Here is a 26,847-nt window from a genome sequence, read left to right on the forward strand (position 1 = left end):
CTATCTGGGGCCACGCTGTGGCCTGGTCCCCAGGAGACCAAGTGACTTCCCCAGGAATCTTCTGGTTCTTCTCAGGCCCTCCCTGGGGGGCGGGGCCTCCACGCTGTTCTCCTCAGAGCTGGAGCCAAGGGACGAAGCTGAAATCCTGCCGTCCTCGCAGGACGGCCGGTGGCCCTGGCACTCCTGTCTGCCGGGTGACTTGAGGCTTTGGTTGTAGAAGGCAGAGGCCAGGCATTCAGCCGCTGTCTGGTCACAGACACAAAGCAGCTTCTCACACAGGCTCTGCCCTACACCTTAGGGGACAAGAAGAGAGTAGCAGACCTGAGACGCCGCAGGATGCTTGCCCCTTCCGCCCTGTACTCCCCGGCTCCATCCTGAACCTCTTGGTCCTGCGTCCACTGAGTCCTCTACTGGGAATATTCTTAACTTTCTCCTCCTGGTTAGCGCATACTCGTCCATCAGGAATCCACCCGGCATCCCCCGTCCAGAAAGCTTCTTCCAGCCCCTCTGGCTAAAGGGAGCGTCTTTCCTGTGGGTTCCCATCCGATCCCACTCTATGGGTCTTACTCTCACAGCAGAAATACGTGTAGTTTTGCTATCTGTATTTTTATTTGCTCAGTCTGGTGACCCTACTTTATTTCTTGAAGGTTTCAATTGCATGTAGTGCGGGTTGGCGTGCAGAACATGTGTGTGATTCAAAGGAAATAATGTATTTGAAGGTGCTCGGACATAGGCAAGCATTCTGCAAACGTTATCCTCATCTGTGGTTTTCAAAGACGTATTTGGTCCATTTAATGTTTTTTTTGTCTGATCTACCGCGAAGTATTCATCAACCAGAACAACCAGACCTTTTCTCATCACACTGACCCTCCACATCTCCTACCCTGGCCTTCACAACAGCCCCAGACATACTCGTTGCATCTCCACAGCAGGAAGCAGAAAGAGGAGACATGGAAGAGCAGAGTGGACCCAGACCTGAGCCTGTTCCCCAGAGCAGCTCTGCACTTGAGCCCCTGGGCCTTATGTGGGGTGGCCCAGAGCAGGCTCCGAGATGCCCTCATTTCTCACAACCTGACACCTGCAGCTGCTACAAGACTCGGTGCTCAGGGCTCACAGAGGGTCGGAACCAGTTCACGGAAGCCCTGTAGGAGTTCGAACGACACACACAACCTTCCTGGATTCAGTGAGACCAGAGGGATGGTTCTAAACCCACCCCTGGCTTCTCACCCCCTAGAGGACAAAATGTAGGTGTTTCAGCCTTGGGTTCGTGATCTGGTACCTGTCCCGCCAGCTTCGCCTTGCATCACCATGGTCCCACGACTCCCACTATCTCTTCCCGAAATACAGGACCACATGTTGTTCCCAAACTGCCAGGAGTTCCCCAAAGGCCACAGTCTTTCTCTTCCCTTTTCTTGGAACACCCACACCCAGCACAGCCACCTGGGAACCTGTTAACCTCTTGGAAAACCTCCTTCACTGCCCTTCTAACTTCTCCCAAATTCTCCCATCCTGGCTGCCATATTCCGTGGGCTCAAAACCCCTTTCACCACGGTCCCGGACACCTGTACCACCTCTTAGCAATACTAATGATAATAGAAGAGTCCCTTGCTTGTCTCTCTTCCTTCCGGGCTGTGAGCAGTTTGAGGCAGGGATCATGTCTGTACACTGTGTTCCTAGGTCCCGATGGAGGTTTTTTGGATAAGCAGATAATTGGGTGAATGAATGAATGAGTAAGTGACATGTAAAGCACAGAGCTCCCTCCTGGGGGGTGAGAGGCACCCAGGAGCCTCCAAGGCCGGGATTCCCGGAGGCCGAGGGAGGAGGTGGCACTGAAGCCTCAGCGTGGGGCTTCCCCAGATAAAAAGTGAGGGTGAGACAAACCCTCTCAGGGCTCTTGAGAAATGCTATAGGGACCATTTCCTTTTAAACTGTAAAAGGTAAGGGAAATACATCCACTGATGTACATGGGGACGTGCAGCCAGAGAATGGAGATGAAGCCAGTTGGAAAGCAAGCCCAACAGGGTGAGGCTCCTGAGGGTGGGGCTGTTTCCAAATATCCCCCCTCCCCCCTGCCCCCCCACCCCCGGCCCTGAATGGCCATGGAGGCACCTCCGGCTTCCACACCTGGGAGGAGTGGAGATGCAGGCCCACCTCTTCCTTCAGCCAGAGACACTCCCCTTTTTATGGGCTTCCTCAGGGGGCCTCACTTGGGAAAAGCGTTCTGCTTCTCAGGAAAAGAGACCCACTGGCACAGGGGAGACTCGGTTCTGGGTCTGAGGCTCTGGTTTCACAGTTCCAGCCCCAGTTCCGTCACCTCCTTCTACCTGTGTGGTCTTGGACCTCAGTCACCGCCTCTGTAAAATGGGCAGTCTCGTGGTGCTACCTCATAGGATTGGTGTGAGGATGAACTCTGTTAATACACATGAAAAACTCAGAAGAGCACATGGGAAGCGCTCAGTAAGCATGGGTAATTGACATTATTCCCCGTCTGCTCTTACCGGCTCTGTGACTTTTGTCAGCTGACTTAGCCTCTTGAACTTGAGTCCCCTCCTCAGTGGAACAGGGGTACTAATGTGTGCCTCAAAGTGAAGCAACGTTTTAAATCACATTAGAGATGAACAGGTGCTTGGGAAAGCATCTATAAGGTGAGCTGCGGTCCTGATGCTGACTTGAACGAAAGAACAAGCCACTATGCTGGCTCACAGCACTTACACTTGGGGGTACCATCCACGCATACCGCTGGTGACCGAGGAAGCCTCTCGAGCAGGCAGCCCAGCCTTCTCACTTGCTCCAGGCAGCAGTGATGGGACAAACAGCACCTAAGAGCAAGGAAAATCGCTTACTGCCCAGAGCCCCCAGCTGTCCCCAGAACTCCCTCCAGGCCTGCTTATCCCATACTCCGTATGTTGATGAGAGAAGCTAGTGCCTCCTTTCCAGCGCCACTGGACTGATTTATATACATCCCAAGGGCCACCATGTATGGTTGTTCAGGTTGTGGACTGCACAAGGATGCCACATCTAAGGCAGTGTCCATCACACTGGATGTATCTTACTCTTTTTTTTAAAACTTGGTGTTTTTATTGTGACTCTGTTGACTGAAAAGATGGGTGACTTGCATATTTATTACAATAATTTTCCAAAAAATGGAAATAAAGAGTCTTGAGGAAGGGGTACCACTTCTAGCATACCATATGGGCTAGAAATAACCCACTCCCTCCAACCTTTTACATAATAGAACAGTTAATCTCACATCCATAAGGTACCTCCTTTGTCCATAGCCTTAAAAGAGAACAGGGTAACTATCTCGAACGTAAATAAAGAACTGCATCTAGGAAGGTGTCCAGCAAAGAGAAAGACCGCAGGAAATAGATGAGAATGGATCATGTTCTTGCTTTTTAGACCCACCCATCTGGCCTGATAAAGCCAGTGTCCCCCCCCCCCCAGCTGATGGACATCCCGAGGGAACTTGTGATGACTCCAACCAATAGGGGCAACAATTGCTCCTTAAATCCTCTCTTTTCAACTCTCCCCTGTCCTTTAATCACTCTCACTTGGTCCTGGAGACCACAGCCGGAGCCGGGATCAGGCAGACTTTGTGGCTTTTTGGTAGTGCTTGTGCTTGGCCACGTATGGGCTTCACCACCCATTCCATGGTGCCAGCAGTCGGAGGAGGCACAATCCACCTCTCACATCACATTAGCCAGTGTGAGATGAGAACTGCAGCCCCCATTCTGCTGTTATGACAGCCGAGCCACTATCTTGTGTGGCATTTGGCTGGCGTGGGTGGCGGTGGATAGTTAATATAATAGTTAAAATCAAAACTCAGTGAATCAGAAATCATATATGATCCAACTACCCTTGAAAACCGTTCAAATGTCCCAGAATATAAAGTATGCATGGTTTGGAAAAGACACCGTTGCAGTAGATAATATCATTTTGACTAACCCTTCCTTGGTCAAGGCTATGGCTTTCCATTTTTCCATTTCTTCCTAAAGGATGTCAAGGAAGCTGTATCATAGCTCACTTGCTGCCTGGTCAAAAATATGGTCCGTAGTCAGGAAGCCTCTTCAACAGCACCCTCATATTCTTTCCATGGGGTTCAGCGGAACACAGTGACTACTGCTACCTAGATTTCTCTTTTGCCTTATCTCACTGAGTGCTGTGGACTCAGGAACAATCCTTAAATTGTTCTCTGTCTTGGAGAGTAGAGGGCATGTTGTCAAGCCCCATGATGAAAACACAGTGATTCCACAGCGTGCTATACACTTTGCTAGAATAAAAACTTCTTCAGTATCACCTGGTGGGAGGTAAATTTTCTGAAGTCTGCCTGGGCAGCAGAGCCCCTGATTTCCCAGAATGCCCTGCAAAGGTTGGATGATGGGGCAGGATGACTGTGCAGTGGAGACAGGAGAGCTACTGTGGAGGTAGGTGGGTGTGTGAGTCATACAGCCATGCAGACGCCACGTGACCTGCAGTGGACATGTTCCATATTCCTACCAGTACTGTATCCTTTGTGTTAACTACAGTAAGACTCGTCTTTTTCACTCTCAGCTATCATCGTTGATTCTCCCCTGGCAAGCCCAACATCGGAGGCAGACGTACACAATTTCACTAGAGCTCTAACTGGCCGTGAACTGGGTGAGTTTTCACATGCGATCAGTCTTTAAAACTGATCAGTTCTGCTCTCAGAATTTTCCTCTAACTCATCTCCAGGCTGAGATCCCCATTGTTTCCTCTGTATCCCCACTGCATTTGTTACAGCGGGTGGTACTTTGTTGAATTGTCCATCTCTTTCACTCAGCAAGGTCCTATGGGGCAGAGGCAGTTTGTTTTAATCCGCTTTGTTTAGGTTTAATCCTTTTTACATCTCCAGCACCTAGCACAGTGCCCAACACAGAGCAAAAGCACAACAAATGTAGGCTGCACGCCTATATAAATGAAGGAATCAATTAATGAATGCATGAGGTCAGTGAAAATTCTTCCAAGAACAGTAGGGAAAAAATTTGACAATGACACTTAAAAGTTGTTGAGAAGCTCATTTCAGTGTGTCATCCTGCAGAGCAAATCAACTAGGGACCCCAATTCTACATGCTGCTCATTGCAAAATAGGCAGATTTGGGGTCTTCTGAAGTGTCTTTGCAGATTGACCCTCTTAGAGCAGCTGGGCAGTATTCGTGGTGGAGCTCTAGACCAAATCGAAAGATCTGGGTCTGCCCGGCTTTGCCCCTTTGTGGCCGAAGGACCTCAGACAGGTCAGCCTTGGAGCCTCAACTGCTCATCAGGAAAATGGGACCATAATGGCACCAAGCCCTCCTGAGTGAAATAACGCCACTCGGCGAGCTCTCTGTGAGCCCGAAGCGATGTCCGACATCGAGGAAGGCTATCATCTCTCGCTGCAGCAGCATCAACACCGCCCACCCGCCATCCTCGCCCGGCCGTACCTGTCCAGAGCGTCCCTGGGCTCGCCTTGTCCTTCCTGCCCACAGTAACAGCCGTAAGATTCAAATTCCTCCGGGCACCGGGATGTCAGACAAAAGAGCATCTCTCCAAGCTGTGGCATCACCCAAGTGTTGTCTCCGCTTCCCAGGTGCAGGAAGGTGAACCTGTCACAGGCTGATGAGAAACAAGGACTCTCTGTCTCTCTCTCTCTCTGCCCTCCTTCTCCTCTCCCCTCCTCCTCAGCCTGCAAGTTGTGCTAAGCCAGGCGAAAGTTCACTGTGCAAACTCCACTGTCCTGAGTTCAGAGGGGGAAGCACCACGAAGCCGGAGGCCTGCGCAGGGCTCCTCCCCAGCCCCCCTCTCGAGAGCCTTGCATGCGTGGAGGGCTTGCCCAGGCCTGAGCAGAGTCCTCCTGTGTGTCCCACTGGCTGTGGCTGCTTGCCGGTGTGGGGCCTTTGCTAAGGCACCCGAGGGAGGACAGCCAAGGAGGAGAACCATCCAAACCCACGTGTTTCATTCTTTCCAGCAAACCATGCTGCGCATGACGCCAAGCTCTTTCCTTCAGGGCCAGTAAGAATGACAAGAGCCCTCGGTCAGGGGTTCCTTTCCCCGGCTCGGCCTCCAGCAGCTGATGGCTGCAGACTCATCTGCCCGCTCTGAGAATCGAAGTGCTCAAGCGGCAGGAGGGATGGCGCCCCCTAGTGGCACCAAGTGGGACAGTCACAGTACGATGCGGTAGCCGAAGGGGCTTGGTTAAGGACTTCACTAGAGGATCCCAAGGCCGGGAGAGCACAGACATCTCTGCCTGCTTCTGCTCACCTTTTCTAGATGTCCCCTCAGGACCACTTCTGACGGATGACACAGCCAACCCCAAAGATTTAATGCCGGCAGGGACGACGGTTACACCTTTAGCTGTGGCAACAATCTCTGCAGACCCTGAAAACACATACCTTTATGGTCCATATTTGAAAAGTGGTTCAAGAAGAGGTTTGCAGATGGACCAGTAGTCAGGGCCAGATGCAGACAGAGCATCGGGAGAGTGTCTTCAAACTGGGTCTGCAGGTATCAGGGCAGAGCCTCAGGGATCCACGGACACTACATGAGAATTTCCAAATTTCCTACGATAACATTAAAACTGACAGGACCCCAGGCTAGACCAGCTGGATGACATCTCATGGGCGAGAAAAGTCATCGCCTCTCAGGCCTATATTTGTGCTGTGTTTACCATCATGAGCCTGCCAAGTGAAGGTCCATGATGATACTCACGGGTGAAGAGATAAAAACAATGGTGGAGCGATTACGCCAACTCACAGTGCTCAGTAATGCAGACTCCTCAAAGCACTGCATCAGCTTCTCCTCATACTCAGAATTAAGTGCAAGGTCCCCTCCATGGCCATCAAGGCTGCCCGTGATGTGGCTCTGCCTGCCCCAGGCAGGCTCCCTGGCACTGTCTGGATCTCCCTTTGCTCTCAGACCTCAGTCCCACCAGCTCCTTTGGCTGGAGGCAGGGAGGTCTCCAACCCACAGGCCAGATCTCCAGCCCAGTGTGGTCCAGACCAAGGGAGCCTCGGCAGGCCCCGTGCCCACTCATCTGCTGACCCAGGCTCAGCTCCCAGAGCTCTGGGTAAGACCTGGGCCTCTGACTTGCAGTCCTTCCCCAAATCCACCATATTGGTTTGCTTCATACACCTGGGCTTCTGTCTCAGCTTGCTCAGCACTGGTCCTGATGGGTTAGAAGCAGCCCTCTAGTAGTCCTGTCGTAACCTCAGTCTCCTAGGTTTAGTATCCTGCCCAGCTCTCCAAGCCCACAAAGGTGAATCAGAGGGAACAGTGGAAAATAATGAGCTATCTATATTTTCTATTAAAAATGGGTACAGGTTTTTTGTTTGCTTGTTTTTAAATAATAGTAGGCACTATTGGCCCCTGGCGTGTGCATAGGAATGTCAATTGGTTCAGTTTTTCTCCAGGGCAATTTGGCAACATATTGAGAGCCCTGAAATGATTATACCTTTTATCCAGCAATTCACCTTCTAGGCATTTATCAGAAGTGGATAGGCATAAAGAAAGTGCATATCTATTATTTACAATAACACATGTTGGAAATAATTGGTTAAACAATTTATAGGATTCCATACAAGAAACCATTGCACAGCCTCTAAAAATCATGTTACAGAAAAATCTTTCATGTCAGGGGAATATTATCTCACTGTATGAAGTGCTACAACGCAGACTGCAAAACCATGGCTGCCAAGTGATCTCAAAGTCATTTTATTTATGTTCACAGATGTGCTCACTGTGGGTTGGGGCAGACTGGAAGAAAGCATCCTCACATATTAAAAGTAGCTATTTTTATAATGTGGATTTAAATAGACAAATAAGTACAGTTTTCTGTATTTTTCTAAGTGCATCTCTTTAGCAGGTAGGTTTCAGTATCTTCCTACTAATGGATCTATTTTCTGATTGCACTTGTCTAATTTTGGGCTGGGGGATATAAAAGTAAATTGGCTTCAATGATTTCTTTCATTCCAGGGAACACACTTGATTTCATAAATATATGGGGGACAACAATATATACAACGTATACAAAGCTGAGCATGCTTACCTGGAGAAGGTGTGGCCCTTGCATCTTCTGTGTCTTCCTGGACTTGTCCTGGTTCTGGCCCCAGAAGAAGAGAGAGGGAGTAAGCATTAGCTCCAGTCTGTCCCATCTTGGTCTCCAGAGGCAGCTCCCATCCCACTGAGCCCAGGAGGCAACGTGCTTCTTGCTGTGCCCCTGGTCGCCTCCCAGGAGAGCTGGTGAGGGCAGGGTCCCTGCTGAGCTAAAAAAAACCCCAGACTCAGGCTTGCTGATAAACACAGCCACAACATGTCATGCTGGAAGCAGGTGAGTCTGTTGAAATACTTTGAGAAAGCAGACTTCTCCAGAATTTGAATGAAAATAAATAAACAAATAAAAATCACATTTTTTGAACAGAGGAGAAGAAGGCAGCAGAACTGTGTGATTCCAGTTGCTTGTGGTGTGGCTCCAGGAAGACTGCTGAGCCCTGGTTTCTTTGTGAAATGAATTTGTTGCTGTTTAACAGTCACTAAGCTTCTAGTACGCTATAGAATGAGTGTGTGTTTCCTCCTCACCCAGATTCATATATTGAAACCCAACCCCCAATAGGATGGCATTTGGATATGGGACTTTGAGAGGTGATTAGGTCATGAGGGCAGATCCCTTGTGATGGGATTAGTGTCCTTATAAAAGAGACCCCAGAGAGCTCCCTCATCCCTTCTCCCATGTGAGGACACAGTGAGAAGGTAGCCAGCTGTCCATAACTAAGAAGTGGACTCTTACCAGAACTTGATGATGCTGGCATCTTGATCTTGGATTTCCAGAACCATGAGAAATAAATGACTGTTGTTTATAAGCCACCCAGTCTGTGGTACTTTGTTATAGCAGCCAGAATGAACAAAGACTTACTACATGCCATAGACAGCACTAAGTGTTTCGATTACATTAACTCAGTAACAACCCCGTGAGTTAGTACTATGCTCACCCTCATTCACAAATGAGAAAGGGGACACACTTGCTCAAGGTCACAGAGCGAGGAAATGGTGACATGCAAACCTGGGCCACCTGGCTAAAGTTGACCCACTTAACCACTATGCTAGGCTACTCTTTCCCTTCTGGCTGTACCCCAGAGAGCTAGAGGTGGGAACTCCAAAATGCTTTGGAAAGGAAGGACTTGCCTTAACTTCAAGGTGCCAAAGACCAAGTTTATGATGATGTTATGTGAAAATCAGGCTTTGAAATTTCCTGATGTGGACACGAATGCTTAGCAAAGAGAGAACATCTTGGCAGTTCTAAGCTGGGGCAGATGGTTCTCGTCAAAGGCAGGATGTATGGATTCAGAACTAAAGGAATACTAAGCTGTACTACCCTGGGGAAATGACCCCACCTCTCAGATCTCCTCCTTTATCTGTAAAATGGGGATAACAACGGGCCTCTAGGATGAGGGAGGATTAACTCAGAGAAGGCGCATAGGGGCCTAGGAACCCGCCGACACATCGGAGGTCCTCAACAGTGTCACTGCCTATTAAGCAAGGAATCGTTTGTATACTTAGTCACTCTTAGTATTAGTAAACCGTTATTATCTGTTATTTATACTTATTAATAAAGGAGCCATGGTTGTTAATGACCACAAGCAAAGTAAATATGTTAATTCTTCTGATGACATCTCGGTCTAGATATTTTTAAGTAGGAGGTTGTTCTCTGTGAATCACTATTGTATAACAGAAAGCCTGAATGAAGTCTGGGGTTAGAAACCAGTCTACAAGTCACTGCTGAATGATGGAGCTTTTAACCTCCCAGAGCCCCCGTTTCCGATATAATCTGCAAAATGGGTATAATAATATTTCCTCCAGGCCATGTCAAAAACTGGTCACCAGAACTGAACACAAATATTTAGATGACATTTCTCCACTGGGTTTCTTGCTGTCCTCCTATGTAGCCCCTCTGCTTACTTGTCCTGGAGAGAATGGTCAGTCGGGCTGCTCTGGTCTCAGCTGCCACTGTGAAAAGAAACCAATTACCATCTCAATTACCATCCCAGCTCAGCACCTTAGCTGGGCAGAGGAGAGAAGGCCCGTGGCAATCTGATCAGACTATGTCTGGATGTTGTTGCTCCATTACTTCCCAATTCAGTGGACAAGAGGCCAGATAAGAGCCAGTCCTGTGTTTAGGCAAAGAGACCAGCAAATGACCTCTTTGGGAGAAAGGGCCATTATTTCCTCTGGTTGGGATGGCTTTGTTGGGGAAGGCAGCTGAAGAGGGAGTTTAGGTCTAGAAGTAAGGATGGAGACAGTGGCGGCCTCCAATCTCAGCCCTACCACCCAGCTCTGGGCTTGGACAACTTCTCTCTCCATCTCAATTTACCATCTAAATATGGAGGTTACAGCAATTATTTCATAGGGTTGTATGAGCATTACATGAGATTATATATTTTAGGCAAGTTGTCCAGTATCCTGCATGTGATTTGACATTGTGTGCGGTTTTTTATAGTCACACTAGAATTTTTGGAAGAAGATGCTGGCCCAGAATCTTCCCATGCTGTCTCATTCTCTGGTCACCACAATGGACCGGGATAATCATCCCTTTCCAGGGATTGGTAAACTATGGCCCGACCCTCAGCCCGTTTTTGTAAATAAAGTTTTATTGGCACCACAGCCACACCCATCCAGTTACAGATTGTCTATGGCTGCTTTTCTGCTGCAATGACAGAGTTGGGTAGTTGTGACAGAGATCCCCTGGTCCACAAAGTCTAAAATATTTACTATCTGGCCCTTAACATAAAAAAATGCTGATACCTGCTTTATGCAAAGGGGAAATTAAAGCTTAAAGAGCTTAAACCACGCTTCCCAAGTCACACAGATAAAAAACAGGAGAGCAGGGAATCCATCCCAAATCTGCCTGACTCCAAAACATAATTTCATCCCATAATGGTGAGAACAACTACGAACCCCAGATCTTTTCCTCACAAACTGTCCCACCTGCACCTGCGTGATTGATTTTTGAGCCCGCATTCAGGCTGCCCCCTCCTCTGAGGGCATTTGCGGTCACTGCCTAGGTCATGGATGTGAGGGGGCGAGTGCGTGTGTGTTGGGGAGTGAAGATGAGGGTGTATCCCCTCACTTCCTCCCGTTAGACTCTAGACTCGTTGAGGAACCTTGTTTACTTTGAGTCTTTTCCAGGGTTGTGCCACAAAGGGATGATGGTTCAGGCTGAAGGAAGTGGAAAATGTATGAATTTGGGGTTATTTTGTGATTGTCGGGTGGGGCCGTGAAGCCCGTAGCTTATCCTCAAATTAGAAGGGACATGGCCACTGCCAGTCCTGCTGGGAATGGCTGCGGGTTGGAAGCAGGGCGTATGGTGGAGCTTTGGTTTGGTGTTGGTGCCATTTCCTCTTTTCTCTGGACCTGGTCTCCAAGGCACGGGCTGTCTGGAAGCTGTTGGGGATGACATGCCCTTGGACCTGGAGGATGGCTGGGGGTGAACACATGAGCCTCTGCTTTTAACCTGGCAGAAGCAGCAGCAGCAACAGCAGAGGAGAGCAATGCACAAACTTGTAGGGCGGTGGGTGTGCAGCGTGATCTCCCTGAGGTGAGGAGTTGCCAGATTTAGCAAATAAAAATCCAGGATGCCCAGTTCAATTTGGATTTTGCATGAACAAAAGACACAATTTTAGTAGAAGTAAGTCCCATGCAAATGCTGGGACATACTTATATTAACAAAGTATGTGTTGTTGATCTGAAGTTCAATGTCAGATGGTCGAGGGCGGGGTCTTATCTGACAATTCTCCTAAGGTGGGACTAGGAGTGTGGGAGAAAGCTGAGCAAGTAGAGAAGAGATTTGGCAGTCAAAAGGAAGTAGGAGGGGCTCTAGAATGTTCCTGAGGCAGTTCCACTGTAAGCCCAAGCAGGGAGCATTTTAAGGGAGATAATCCCAGCAAGCAGGCAGCTGGCACAATCAAAACACGGCAGAAAGAGACTCACAGACTTTGAAAACGAACTTATGGTTACCAAAGGGGAAACGTGGAGGGGGGATAAATTAGGAGTTTGGGATTAACAAATACACACTGCTATATATAAAATAGATAACCAACAAGGACCTATTGTAGAGCACAGGGACCTCTACTCAATATTCTGTAATAACCTACATGGGAAAAGAATCTGAAAAAGAAGGGATATACGTATATGTATAAATGAATCACTTTGCTGTACACCTGAAACTAACACAACATTGTAAATCGACTATACTCCAAAAAAAAAATAAAATTTAAAAAAAGAAAAAAAATAAAGCTACTCTACAAAAAAAAAAAAAAAAAACCCACAGATATTTGGGTTCCATACCAGTCCCCCTGTGTTCATCTTCTCCTGAGAGGGCCGTCAGGCTGGAGTCCGTGGGCTCCACAGGAACCACTGCAAAAGGAGCCCCCAAGAGCAACGAGTGAGGGATGCAAGTGCCAAGGGTCCCCAAGGACAGGCTGGATGGCCGGGTGAGGCAGGAGGATAAGGGGGCTGTAAAAGATGTTCCCAGAAGGGCCGCTTGTCCTGCCTCGGGATACCTCTGCCTCTTGCACACCGCCCAGGACACAGGGGTGCCCAGCAAGGCCCCCCCTCGGGAGAGACTCCAGCCAGGGCTGGGTTCTGGTGGGGAAGGCGACACCATTGGACACAGGCTGTGATGATGAAAGGGCTGCAAACTCCGAAGGTTTGTGCCTATGGAGTGTGGTCCCAATTTGAGAAGACCTGTGTTCAAAGGGAAGGCAGATGGCAGAGAGAAAAGGGCGCTGACTCAGAAAGTCCATAGAGGTACAACCCACGTGCACACACGCAGCCATACACACACGTCAGCCTATACATGCCCATACACAAACCCACACGTGCACACACCCATACACACTCATAGGCGCGGGCACACCTGCATCCATGCACACACAGCCATATCGGCTTCCTCTTTAACAAACACTGCAGTGCTAATTCTGAGGAAGAGAGCCCGGCCCCGGGAAAGGAGAGATGGTTGGCCGAGGTGCACCTCGAACTTCCCATCCCCGGGTACCCACAGTATTGGGACTGAAAGATCGTGGGAACTTTGGCAGACAAAGAATGGTGGGCATAAACTTAACTCTCACTTTTTTCATAAGATGCATGTTTTAGAGTCAGAATCATCCCTTGCTTAGCTCAGTAGACGGTTATAAGGAGGCTACCCTGTCCTGAAAAGTGACACACGAGAAAACAGCTTCCCCTTCAAGGAGCGTCACCTGGATCCAAGCAGCTCCTTGTGCTGCAGGCTCTGGGGGGGCACAGGAGGGGGACAGCCGGTCTGTTCCCGGGAGGCCTCAGTGGCCAGGAGCGCCCCCAGCCATGAGTGGCCTTGCCGCATCTGAGCACTGGACCCTGTCCTGCTTACAACTACAGGCCGAGAGAAAGAACCTGGGATCTCCGTCCTAACTGGATTAAATTCACACCTGTCTATGTAGACAGGGCCATTTGACTTTGGGTGTGAACTGAGTTTATCAGAAGTAATGGCGTCTCCGGCTGGGGGATGTGGGCACGTCTTCAGTGCCATGGGTCACTCCAGCTTCGGTGAGGCAGGCCGGGTGGAGGAGGTGTATCCACCCACTCCCATCAGTAGCCGGAGCCCTGTGGTCCAAACAAGAGCAGCTTCCCGAGAAGACCTTACCTCTGGGCAGAAGTGTCAGCAGCTCTTTCCTGCTGGTTGTCTCTGAAGAGAAAGCACATTAGAGAAGTGGTTTTGGAGAACGTTAGAAGGTGCTGGACTTGGCATCTGAAGAAACGCAGCATCGATTGGTCCCATACCAGCTCCCGCTGCAGGCCGCCATCCCCACCGCTGATGCAGGGCCCGGATCTTCCTACCTGGAGGCTGAGCCAGACAGAAGGATGTGTCCAGAAGGTTCAGGGAAGAGTTGATACTGGACTGAGCCAAGCACTCTATGGCCGCCTTGTCACAGGTACACAGCAGGTGCTCACAAGCGTCCCCGGACTCTGTATACAGAGCAAGGGCAGAGCACACCGGAAGAGCTCATTGGGAATCCCAGGAGGTGAGTCAGACTCTAAAACTGACTCCCGCTCTGCCCCCAGAGCCCTGATGCTCTTGCGGTTTTCTTCATCTCATCCACGCCAGCTCCGTGCCTTCAGCCGTGTGGTCTCAGCCCGGGAGCCGTAGGCACTCCTTTTCCCCCCGCACTTACACCCGATCCACCAGGCCATCCTACCAGCTACTTTCAACCTATTTGAGTCTGACATGCGTCCCTATCTCCACTGCACCCCCGATCATCCCCTGCCTGGGTGATGTGAGTGACCTCACTGCCGCCCCCCACCGCCGCCTCCTGCCCGGCTGCTCAGCCTCTTCTCACTGAGGGGCCAGAACGGTCCTTTTCAAGCCCAGGTCAAACTATACCTTTGTGTGTGTGTGTGTGTGTGTTCAGAACTTTGAGCAACTTCCGCACTCAAAAGCCACCGCCCCCTGTTCCTTCTCAGACCTCACCTTCTTGCACTCCTTCCCCGTCTCCCCACCTCTGACCCCCTGTCCCCCTTGTTTCTGAAACACCAGGCACCTGGAGCCTGGGGTCCCCCACAGCTGCTTCCTCCATCTGCTCTTCTCCTGAGTAGCCACAGGCTGGCATCCATTCTCTCAGTCTTTGCTCAACTGTCACCTTCCCAAGGAGGCTTCTCTTGACTTTCTTATTTAAATAGGAGCCCACACCCCAGCCCTCCCTATGCCTTTCCTCTGATTTATTTTCTTCCTCAAATCTTAGCCTTATCTAACATACCGTATGATTTGTTTCTGACATTTTCGGTGTCTGACAACCAAGAGGAAATTCCAGAAGGTCAGGGTACCCCCAGCACGTAGGTGATCGTCTTACACTTGGTGCAGGTGCTCAGCATGCGTGAGGTGAGCGAGTGAACGAATGAGTCATGTATCTTCTTGTTCACTAGTTTCCTCACCTTGTAACTTACACCCTTCCTGATGCTCTGAACTCCAGCCAGTCCATGTGACCTGGACTGTGGGACCAGTCAAACCTGGGTTCAAACTCTGCCTTAGCCACTTAGCAGCTACGTGACTTTGGGCAAGTTATTTAATGTCTCTGAGCTTTCCTCGCTTTGTCTGAAAACTGGGGATAATGACCCCCATCTGATAGGGTTGTGAGGACGATCAGAGTTGCTGTGTATAACATCCGTGGCACATAAGAGGCACTCAGAGAGGGTGCCCTAATATACTACCCCAGCTTGCCATGGTCCTCTTCCCTCAGTGCCTTTGCCTATTCGACTTCGTCTGCCGGGACTGTCCAGAGACATGAAATACAATTCCTGGAGTCACACAGCTAGTAATGTGGAGGGCTGAGATTTGACCCGCCGTGTGTGCCTGATTCCTACAACCACACCAGCCTTATTCAGCCCTCGTGGACTCAGCTTCTGTCACTGAGTTCTCAACGGATGCCAGTCACCATATTAACTGTTTTACACTTAACATTGTTTACATTTTTTAAATGTAACATTGTTTTACATGTAAGCATTACTTAGTTTTTATAACAAATCTCTGAAGCAGGTTTTCTCCTCCCCATTTTGAGGTTCCCAGTTGTTAAGTGGAAGGTCAGGGTATTCCCCCTAAATCACACAATGCATAAGTCATAAGCTATTTGCTCTTCTCAAGCGCCCAGGCTTGGTACAAGCATAAAATTGTAGATCACATGACCTGCTGAGCAGCTACTGTTTCAATTCAGAAAGAATTTGTTGTGCCTCTGCTCCATGCGAGGTAGAGATGCCACAGACCTGGCCCTTGTAGGGCTCTAAGTATACACAGTGATGTTGCCAATGGTGATGATGATGAGGGTGGACCCTGGGAGCCCGGGCCTGCGATCTCTGAGCTGTCGTTTCTCAGCCCAGCCTCCTGGGACACCTGGAGATGCTCACCACAGGTGATACTCTTGCTGACACAGTTGACATCTGTGCTAAGCTTGGCGGGGTCTTGCAGACAGTCAATCTCAGCAGCCTGCTCGTAACACCTGCGATGCTGGAAGCAACAGCTGTGGAAGGATGGGGAAGGGTCAGGGTGAGAGTGTGGGTTAGGGTCAGAAGAGGGGCAGGCAGCACAAGATCATTCTGTGTCTCTGGTTGGTTTCTGGCAGTGGCCTGTTCCGAATACTTAGTGTATACACACAGACACGCACACACACACACACACACGATATTTGAATTTGAATTATATTACCTATGCAGCAGTTGCTATTATTCTTATGAGCATTTACATATGTGAAAAGTGAGACACATAAAGCTCTGTAACTTGCCAAGGTCAAGGCTGATCACAGAGAGAGGCTGACACTAAACAAGGGAGTCAGGTGGCTCTTGCAGTGCATTCAGCAAGCAGTGAAAACCAATGTGAAGGAGAAGACATACAGGCAGCTGTATGGGCAAGCTACTAAGTTTCTCACATTACCTAGCTCATAAGAATTTGGGGGAGTCAAAAGAATGTCTATAAAGACCCTGTCATGTGGTTGACACTCAATAAGCTATGGCAATTGTTTTTGGAATCTGGCATGCAAGTTCGAGGTGGAAATTATCTATCCTCCAGGAGTCTGGAAATTCCCACCTCCATCACCTGCGATGTGTAAAGTTATTGAAATTGGGTAGGCCCACCATTCTGCCAGTTCTGGCCATCAATGCTTTGATCATTCAGACAGGGATGAATTACTGCTTCATTTCTTTGACTTCTAGGTTTGTGGGTGTTTTAATAACTAAAGGAAGTGGTAAGGGAGGACCTGAAAGGAAAACACATTCCCAGAAATGGTTCTGGCACCGTGCCCCGAACAGAATCAGCCTCCCCCTTTCTGAATGTCAACGGGCTGGCTTATGGTCCCAGAAATGACAAACTGCCCTTTTGGTGCAGAAACAACTTACACTAACGGGAATCCTTCCCTATCTCCTGGGAGTCTGCATAGATGAAAGCACACACTTTATCACACTGGATTTGGGCACAAATATAATACCAGTGAGGTGTAGACATGGTCCTGGAGTAGGGGTAAGATGTGGGCTCAGTCTCCTGGTTCCACACTCCTGTTGCTGCTGCAGTTACTATAGCTCCAATTACCACTAGTACGACGGCTACTTCTACTACTCCTACTGCTACTACTACTACTACCAACACCACATTACAGTTTTATTAGTACTGATGCTATTACTACTATTATTACTATTACTATTACTACAGCTACTGTGACAACTGTTCTACTACTACTGTTACTACTACTACTACTACCACCACCACCATTACAGTTTTATTAGTACTGATGCTATTACTACTATTATTACTATTACTACAGCTACTGTGACAACTATTCTACTACTACTGTTACTACGACCACCACCACCATTACAGTTTTATTAGTACTGATGCTATTACTACTATTATTACTATTACTACAGCTACTGTGACAACTGTTCTACTACTACTGTTACTACTACCACCACCACCATTACAGTTTTATTAGTACTGATGCTATTACTACTATTATTACTATTACTATTACTACAACTACTGTGACAACTGTTCTACTACTACTGTTACTACTACTACTACTACCACCACCACCATTACAGTTTTATTAGTACTGATGCTATTACTACTATTATTACTATTACTACAGCTACTGTGACAACTATTCTACTACTACTGTTACTACTACCACCACCACCATTACAGTTTTATTAGTACTGATGCTATTACTACTATTATTACTATTACTAAAGCTACTGTGACAACTATTCTACTACTACTGTTACTACTACCACCACCACCATTACAGTTTTATTAGTACTGATGCTATTACTACTATTATTACTATTACTATTACTACAGCTACTGTGACAACTGTTCTACTACTACTGTTACTACTACTACTACTACCACCACCACCATTACAGTTTTATTAGTACTGATGCTATTACTACTATTATTACTATTATTACAGCTACTGTGACAACTATTCTACTACTACTGTTACTACTACTACTAACAGCACCACCACCACCACCAGTTTACTAGTACTGCTGCTGCTGCTGTCATTACTATTATTACCACTATTGCTATTAATACTACTATAGCTACCTAGACAATTGTTACTACTAATGTTGTTACTATTACTACTACTATTACAGCCTGACTCTGGCTCCCACAATACTATTACTACTCTCACTACTACTACTACAGCCCTGCTAATATTGTTATAAATTGCAAATACTCTTGAAGACTTAATAAGCCAGGCAGAATCCCGATCACTTTAACTTGCATTTGGTCATGTAATCCTAAACAATAACTGTATGAGGTCGGTGTTATTTTTACCGCCATTTAATAGATGAATAAATGGAACACAAAGAAGTAAAAGAACGTGCCTGAGCTCACAGAGTCCCTTAGGAGCACAGAATTGGAGTTACTGGGTTATAGGTGATATGCATAAAACTCTAACAGATACCCCCAACTTGTCCTAATAGACCCTCCTGCTACCAGTAGCTATTTGCCATATCCTTGCTAACCTCGGATGCTTCTAAGATTTTAAATTTGATTACACACACCCACATACACCTGCACACACAAATGAAGCCAAGGGAGTTTTCCGCATCTGTGCTCCGCCCAAGCCTCAGCCGGGCCTGCACGAGCTCACGTTTTGGTCGTGCTCACCTGTCAGACTCATCCACAGGCAGCCCTTCCATCTCAAACCTGCAGGCACAGCCGTAGTCTTCGAAGTCCCGGGGGCAGAGACCAGCCACACACTTCATACCATTCACGAACTGGAGCAGCGCAGGGAAGTTGGTGAAGACATCCTGCAGCCAGGTGAAGTGGGAGCCCAGGCAGTCTGGGGGAGGGGAGGAGGGTGCACCAGGAGCCAGAGTTAAGGGAGCCCCCTTCTCGGGTGGATGGTGCCTTAGCACCTGCTAAGCACCTACTGTGTACTTAGGACAATTCTAGACAATTGAACAGAAGCAGGTTCACTAGCTGTGGTCCCTGTTGGTTGCCCACCTGACAGCCATTTATCCCTCTTCCTAAACAACAAAACTGAAAAGCATTCAGGGAAGGTAACCTCCTCCCCAAGTCCCTGGGAATGTTTAATAGTCATTCTCAGCTCATCATGGTAATCCCATGTTTCCAAGACAAGGGCTAGTCTAGGGCTGAGCATGAAACCCAAATATGACCCCAAAACCCTAAGGGTGAGTCTGTTAGAAGCTTTTGGGAAATATTTCTTTCTTTTTTTTTTTTTTTTTTTACGGTACACAGGCCTCTCACTGTTGTGGCCTCTCCCGTTGTGGAGCACAGGCTCAGCGGCCATGGCTCACAGGCCCAGCCGCTCCGCGGCATGTGGGATCCTCCCGGACCGGGGCATGAACCCATGTCCCCTGCATCGGCAGGCAGACTCTCAACCACTGCGCCACCAGGGAAGCCCATATTTCTTTCTTAATAAAGCATAAAGGCATGTAAGAGGGCCCTTCTGAGCTACACCTTTCTCCTTCCTTGAATATGGGGAGGATATGCTGGCTGGAATTACAGCAACCACCTTGCAGCCATGAGGCCCCAAGCCTAAAGCTGGAAAACTATTATGTCCAGGGTAGCAGTGGGGTAATATAGAACAAACCTGCTGGGTCTCTGATACCCGTGTTGAGCTACTGCACCAATGCTGGTGCCTTCAGATGGCTTATGTGAGATCATTAAATGTCTTTATTATTTAATCACTATTAGTTTGCTGAATGGATCCCTAATGACACAGTGCTGGCAATAAAGAAGTATAAATCCGTGCAGGAAGAGAAGGGGTATAGACACTCATAGTTTGCGGGCACCTGCTATGTGCCAGAAACTGTGTTAAGTGCTTTATTTTATTTTATTTTATTTTTTTTTTATTTTTCACATCTTTATTGAAGTATAATTGCTTTACAATGGTGTGTTAGTACTTTAAATAGCACAATAGTTAAAACTGATTGAGTGAGTAATGCTTTATAAAGCTTTCATTTGGTCTATGATCCCATAAACTTCTTGGGTTTTTTGTTTGTTTGTTTGCTTTGCTTTGCTTTTTTTTTGGCAGCACCATGGGGCTTGCCAGATCTTAGTTCCCTGACCAGGGATTGAACTCGCGCCCTTGGCAGTGAAAGCTCGGAGTCCTAACCACTGGACTACCAGGGAATTCCCCCCCATAAACTTCTTGTTAATCCTGTAAGGCAGATGCTATTCTGTCACCTCCCTTTCATGGGTAAAGAAATAGAAGGTCAGAGACATGTCCGAGGTATCCACCAGCAACAATGACTTATCCTAAACAAAAATGCTCTTGCAAACAAAATTGGCAAGAAAACATTATCCACCTTTTTGACTCTCATGGTCGCCCTCTCTGCTCTCTGCCCTTCTGATTGGATGATCGTCAGGTGCTTAACGAGATGACCCCATAGCACCAATTTCAACACACAGGGTCATTGTAGGGGGCTTGGGGAGATCCAAAGTTGTTTGTGAGGACCACGTCCACCTCGACCGTTCACTGCTCTGCTAGTTTCTTCCTACCTCATTCAAACCTCCCTTCCCACCTTTTGTTTCCACACAGCCTTCTCAGAAACATGAATAAATGGTTCTATGCTGACGGAAAAAGCCACCCTAAGGTTTATGTGTATGTGTATGTGTTTATAGAAACATGCATTTTCATTCAAGAGCTTCCAGGGCACCTGCACTTACTCATACATACATTTTAAGTGCAGTTTTACACGCAGTATTGTCTAATCCCATAGCAGTTCAGAGTCACCTTGCTCACGTCCATCTTACTATCATCTTATTTTGGGTACTTTTAGTCATCAGTGATGGGAATCAGTGTAATGTCATGCGATTAACAGTCAAATCATCGATATATAACTGATCAGTGGAATGCTTCTTAAACTTTATGTATATTCAGTGGTTGAGAAGGAAACATAAAACCACTTTTGTGGAAGGGGACCAAGCTCTGGACTCAGAGGAGACCTTGTCCCTTCTGGCTGTGTGGCTTTGGGAAAGTCCCTAACTCCTTTGGCTCAGTTTTCTTGCCTGTAAAGTAGGGATGCCATTCCCCTCCTGGCCAGGTTGAGGTCAGGATGAATGAAGGAAGGACAGCGAAGCCACCTGGCAACTCAGTGACTCACCGTGCACTAAAGGGCACCGCTACAATCATCAGGACCTGGGTCACATTGTTGGGAGCTTGCTGACGAGGCTGTGGGAGCTCAGAGGGCAGAGCCCAAGGACCTGGTAATTGCCTTAGATTTCCCACACACACCCCATGCCCTGACACCTGGGGGATAAAAGCAAGTTCAGATTTAACTTACCAAAAATTTCGGCCACTCCTCCCACATTTTTAAACACCCCATTGAGGAAAGTCATATCTAAGTGGAAGGAAGAGAAAATAAATTAGAGAGGCTTGAGGTCCATCCCTTTCCCTTCCCTGTCTGCCCCCTGTGGGAAGTGTGAGTAAAACCCCTTCTCTAAGGATAGATTTGACCTTGGGCTAACTTTCTAGTAACACGGGTTACCATGGAAACCTGATAAGATAAAAACCAGGAACTGTGTTGCTAGACAACAGTGCTCAATGGTAAAAAAAAAAAAAAGGGCCCGTGGATGGTGAGGTGTATCAGATGAACTACAAACACCTGGTGGGAAGTCATCATTTTTGGGTCTCCATCAGCGTGACGACTCATTCAGTTAGGCGCGTCCATTCTGGCATCCTAGAAATTATACCTATGCGGTGGTTACTAGGGATACTGACTCCTATGGAGAGTGAAGCTTCTAGGCCAGGGCGGGTCCTGGGGCTGCTGCACGTGAGCCCTGTTCCCTTGTACCTGAGTTGTTACCTAGGGCCTCTGGACTACTGTGTAGGTTGCTGCCAGGGCTCCTCTTGGTAAAGAAGAATGGCTGGCACGGCCTGCTGGCACACAGTGCTTCCTGGACCTGATCCTTCTAAAAGCCAAGTGTGGCCTGTGAGTCTAAATATCTACCTGAAGAAGACCTCCTAGTAGGCATTGCACTTCCCATGGGGCTGATGCCGTTTGGAGAGAGGCCACTAACATTTGTGTCTGGATAGGGCTGATCACTTAGCTTGCGTGGGCGCCTGCACAAATAGTTCGGCTGACTCAGCTCACCTCTCTGAAAGGTCAGAAACGAACCCTTAACTCAGGGTTAACCTCACCAGCTAGTTCACGATGTATTCTATTCTTCAGCAATGCCTGTATAAGAACCCACCTGAGAAATATTTACAATCCATCACCAGGAAAACCTTCTGTTCCCCAAGGAACAATTACAGATCCCTCCCTTCTAATAACCAGAGGACTGCAATACACCATATTTTTCTTTTCATCCAGCCTTTTAATGCAGTTACTACATAACCCTCATTCATCAGCACATTTACTTCCCTCTTCTAGTTTCCCCTTTCAGCTGACCTGTGTCTTTGATGAGAGTTTTTAGTGCTTTATCTCAAAGGAGAGACCAACAGTGCGTCAGACACCAGAGTAAACTGTGAGAGAGAGGCTTTTGAGTCTTATTCAAATCACTTTACCTACAAATGCCACTGCAGTAAGTGGCTCTAGGGTTTATTCAGAAGGGATCAATTTCTCTGCCGATACCCTAGACAGCTTCCTACCCAGCTAGGTATCCTAAGAAAAGATCAAAGGATGCTTACTGATATTTTCTGAGAGTCCTGGAGGCAGCTCCCATGGAAGATGTGGGGTGTCCAGAGGGTGGGCCCCTGTAATCGAGGAGAGCAGGGTTAGCACCAACACTGCTGCTGCCCAAGTGCTGGGCAAGAGCTGGGAAGTGGTGGCCGGGATAGCAATGAGGATGCACATAAATTCAATTCTAGGCATATTTTTCTAGTACCTGCTATGTGCCAGATCTCTGTGGTCACCTCTTGAAGAAAATAAAGGAGTGGCTGGGTAACCTAGTGTTTTATATGAGTTGGCCTTAAGGGAGTGACTTTCTGGTTTGGGATGGGGAGATTTGGGGACTTATCTTGAAGCTGTTGTTGCATATGAAGCATACAATTTTAACTTATATTGCATGTTTGTTTGGAGTTACTTGAGATGAAGGATTGGTGGAAATAAAAACAGACATGGAAAGGACCCCAAACTCCAAGTAGTTTATAACTGAGGACAGGGGTTTCCCTCAGACTATCAGCATCAAACTCACCTGGGATGCAGGCTCAGTAAAAGGTACCATCCTTGTGACCTCACTCAAGTCTGATCCAGCAGGTCTGGAGTAAGGCTCAGAAATAGATATTTTTAACAAGCTCCCCAGCTGGTTTTAAAGTTGATGGCCTAGAAACTGCACTTTGAGAAATGTTGCTTGGGGAAAAAGTGATGATTTCTACAGTACCCAAATATTACCACCAACTTCAGTTAGTGTTTCATCAAGGTGGGAGGATGGGGATGCAGCCTAGGGCAATGGGAACAAATGGATGGGAATTGGAATCTTAGTTCAACCAGGGACCAGCTCCCTAGAGGCTCAGAGGGCTTACAGACTTGTCCACACTCACATTGCTTCCCCCCACTCCCCGGTTATATGCAGCATGTGAGTAGCCTGAAATGTTGAAAGATTTTTGTCTTTCTTCACAAAGTGGTCAATTTAGTCAGGCCCATAAGTTTGACATTGTTTGGAAACCTGCAAATCTGAAAGCCACAAAGGGTTGGCCTTCAAAGAAGCATGTTAGATTAAATTTACTCAGGAAGATGCCCCCAGTTGGCCCTGTTTGGCTTAGAGCAGGTTTCACAGCCTAAGACTATTGATATTTGGGCTGGATAATTTTCTGTTGTGGCTGTCCTGTGCATTTTGTACCCCTGGTTGATATCTGGGGGACTGCAGTGAGCTGGGACAGCTGGGATCAATCCCTCTTGGATGCCACACTCCAACCATCCTGAATTGCTCAGTTCCATGAGTGTGCCCTGACCCCTGGGCCTTTGCACAGGCCATGTCCTCTGCTGGAGTACTTTGTCCATGACTCAGCCTGGCTCAGCTACTCACCATTTAAGCTTAGTTTTAACAATATCATGTGGAAGTCTTTCTTCTCTCCCTCCCCCCATGTTGGAAGACTCTGGCTAGTTGCCTGCCCTCTAAGCTCTCATGCCCACTCCCACCTTCTGGTGACCTCTACCATGGTACTATTCATGCTGATTCTCAGGGTCTCCTTACTTGTGGGTCTCTGGCATTAGACTTTGAACACCTGAGGGCAGGAACCTCATCATTTGATCAAGACCACTTAAGTTCTTGAGAAAGGTTGAGGGGCTGATACATCAGCCCCAGTTGTGCTAGCAATGGGACCCCGTCATGACCAAAACCTTTTAATAAGAAGAAAGCCACATATGAAGGAAGTAAATAATCAATAGAAGCCCAGCACATTCTGGAAGTGGTTGACCCACTCTGTCTCAGAGGAAAGGTCCGAGGTGGTGTTTGGAAGGATTTGAACTTGAAGGGAAGACTTTGCATCTTATGGAAAGTGGTTATATTCTAATTTCAACCTACAAGCTTCTGGACGCCATGCAAACCTCTTGAATTATTTCCTAACTCAGGTCCTGGTCAAGATAAACGATCAATAATATTGTGGGTTCCCTTTACTTCACTGTTACTATTGGGATTGGAAGGGAACCACCGAGAGGGGAGGGTCAGTGGGTTGGTCCAGAGTTTACCTGAATACAGAAAAAGAAGGAGAAAAATGACAAGATAAATGAGTGATCTCAGTAACGACAGTGCCCAAGCAGTTGCAGGAAGGAAAGAAGTGATTTGGGATGTTTACCTGCATAAATATGCAAATAAGAAAGAGCATAGGAAGGAGCCGGAAGACTCAGATTCACAGCTAAGATCCCAAGTGAAGTTGGAATTATTACCCCGGCTGCTAAGGATCTTACTTAGATGGCTTTCGGGTTTGGTGGCATGGGCCCCAACTTTCGAATGTGGGGTTGGAAGTGTTTGCTTTTGCACCAGAGATGCCTCTAGAAGGGGCAAGGGAGCTGTTGTATGTCAGGAAGGCCGACACACTCCAAGGGAATCAGCAAAGCAAGGGACAGCAGCCCCTGAGCAGCGGGGGAGGAGATGCAATACCGGGTGGAGAGGACCTTGCTAACCCTTGCCCTTTGCTCTCCTTGGTGCCCACTTACCCCCATCCCACATGTCCATGCTCAAAATATCAACTTTAATATCAGTATTAACCCTCGAGCTTATCATTCATGTTTGATTTCCACCACTCTTTAGGCAAGATGATAAAATTACTAGTAAGCAAATCAGATGGAATTTGACAAGACGGCCCAGGGTTCATTGTATGTAATTATATACTAAGCCAGAAATACAGTAAAATACCATCACTCACCGCCATGCGGGACCATTAGCATTCCTATGAGCAGAAGCACGATCATGGCAGCAGAGCAAACAGTGGGATCCTGGCATCAGCTGCAACAGCGTCCTGGGAGAGAAGTCAGCGGAATATGGCAAGTGAGCTTTCAGAAACCATGACACGAGACCCCACAGGAGCTGTTTGTCCCATAATGCAGTGCAGCAAAAAGAGAAAGCCCCGAAAGTGTCTCTGTCCCAGCTTTGCCAGCAGCTTTGTTAGCAATACGACAGTAAGGAGATTATGTTCCCTCTTTGAGACTCAGTTTATCCATCTGTAAAATGGACACCTCACCATGCGCTCCTTGAGGATGTAGTTCTGGTCTCATTTATTTATTCACTAAATCAATGGTCATTTATTATGGGTCAGGCACATTGCAAGGATGTGAGGAAAACACACCTTACCTGTGAGTGGTTCACAGACGAATGGGAAAGGGTGGCAATTTAACAAGCGCTATAGTTTGACTTTTGTAAATTGAATTTTGAGCAACCCATACGTTATGACCCACCAGCATTCTGAGCAGTGCATTCTTTTCTTAAAATTTTTTAAACCATTTTTTAAATTGAAGTATAGTAAATTTACAATGTTGTATTAGTTTTGGGTGTACAGCAAAGTGATTCAGATATATATATATATGTGTGTATGTGTGTGTGTGTGTGTGTGTGTGTATATATATATATATATATATATGTATACTTTTACAGATTCTTTTTCATTATAGGGCATTACAAGATACTGAGTATAGTTCCCTGTACTATACAGTAGGTCCTTGTTGTTTAGCTATTTTATACATAGTGTGTATCTGTTAATCCCAAACTCTTAATTTATCTCCCCCCATCCCCTTTGGAAACCACAAGTTTTTTCTCTATATCTGTGAGTCGATTTCTGTTTTGTAAATAAGTTCATTTATATCATTTTTTAAGATTCCACCCATAAGTGATATCATAGGATATTCTTGAGCGGGCTGGCTCTGAACTTTTGTACCAACATCACAGAATAAATCTGGCCATCACGAGGCAGCGCTGCCTGCTAGCAAACAATGCTTTTGCATACTCTGTGGCAGTCCTAGCGGTTCAAGGAATGTGCCTTTGGAAGGGCCTGGGGGGAAGGGGCGAGGTGGGTGGGGTCAGGAACCTACATTTCAACTGTAGCTGCCCTGGGATCTGAGCAGTCAATATTGAACTTCAATAGTCACTTACGGTCTATTGCCTCAAGCAGGTCAACCATGTATTTAATAGGGAAGGAACAACTTAAAGACCAGAGGAATTCAGAATAGAATAGTTTTAGCTCCCTGGGAATCTAACTCCCACAGGAATGTGAGATGGATGATTGACTTACACATATTCAGTTTTAGAACATGTTTTTAGGACACAGTTTGAACGATAATACAGAGTGATTATGCTACCCCAGTGGCACACAGCGGGCTGCTGAATACGGTTGTATATGTTGTGCACTTTGCAGAGGTGTTGTGCTGAGTGGG

General features: G+C 47.4%; 1 protein-coding gene across 1 annotated transcript; it reads right to left on the minus strand.

Moving 5' to 3' along the window:
• On the minus strand, positions 1-25,392 carry OC90 (otoconin 90; the record flags this gene model as incomplete). Its single annotated transcript, XM_079722618.1, has 14 exons — positions 1-293; positions 2,713-2,819; positions 5,442-5,613; positions 6,259-6,375; positions 8,042-8,095; positions 9,949-9,996; positions 12,334-12,402; positions 13,667-13,708; positions 13,861-13,989; positions 15,919-16,031; positions 18,680-18,854; positions 21,325-21,381; positions 22,671-22,736; positions 25,347-25,392. 14 exons carry the CDS (start codon positions 25,390-25,392, stop codon positions 1-3), a joined length of 1,488 nt encoding a protein of 495 aa, XP_079578744.1.
• Positions 25,393-26,847: the final 1,455 nt, after the last annotated feature.

The sequence above is a fragment of the Hyperoodon ampullatus genome (genome assembly GCF_949752795.1).
Source record: "Hyperoodon ampullatus genome assembly, chromosome: 17".
Lineage (NCBI taxonomy): Eukaryota > Metazoa > Chordata > Mammalia > Artiodactyla > Ziphiidae > Hyperoodon > Hyperoodon ampullatus.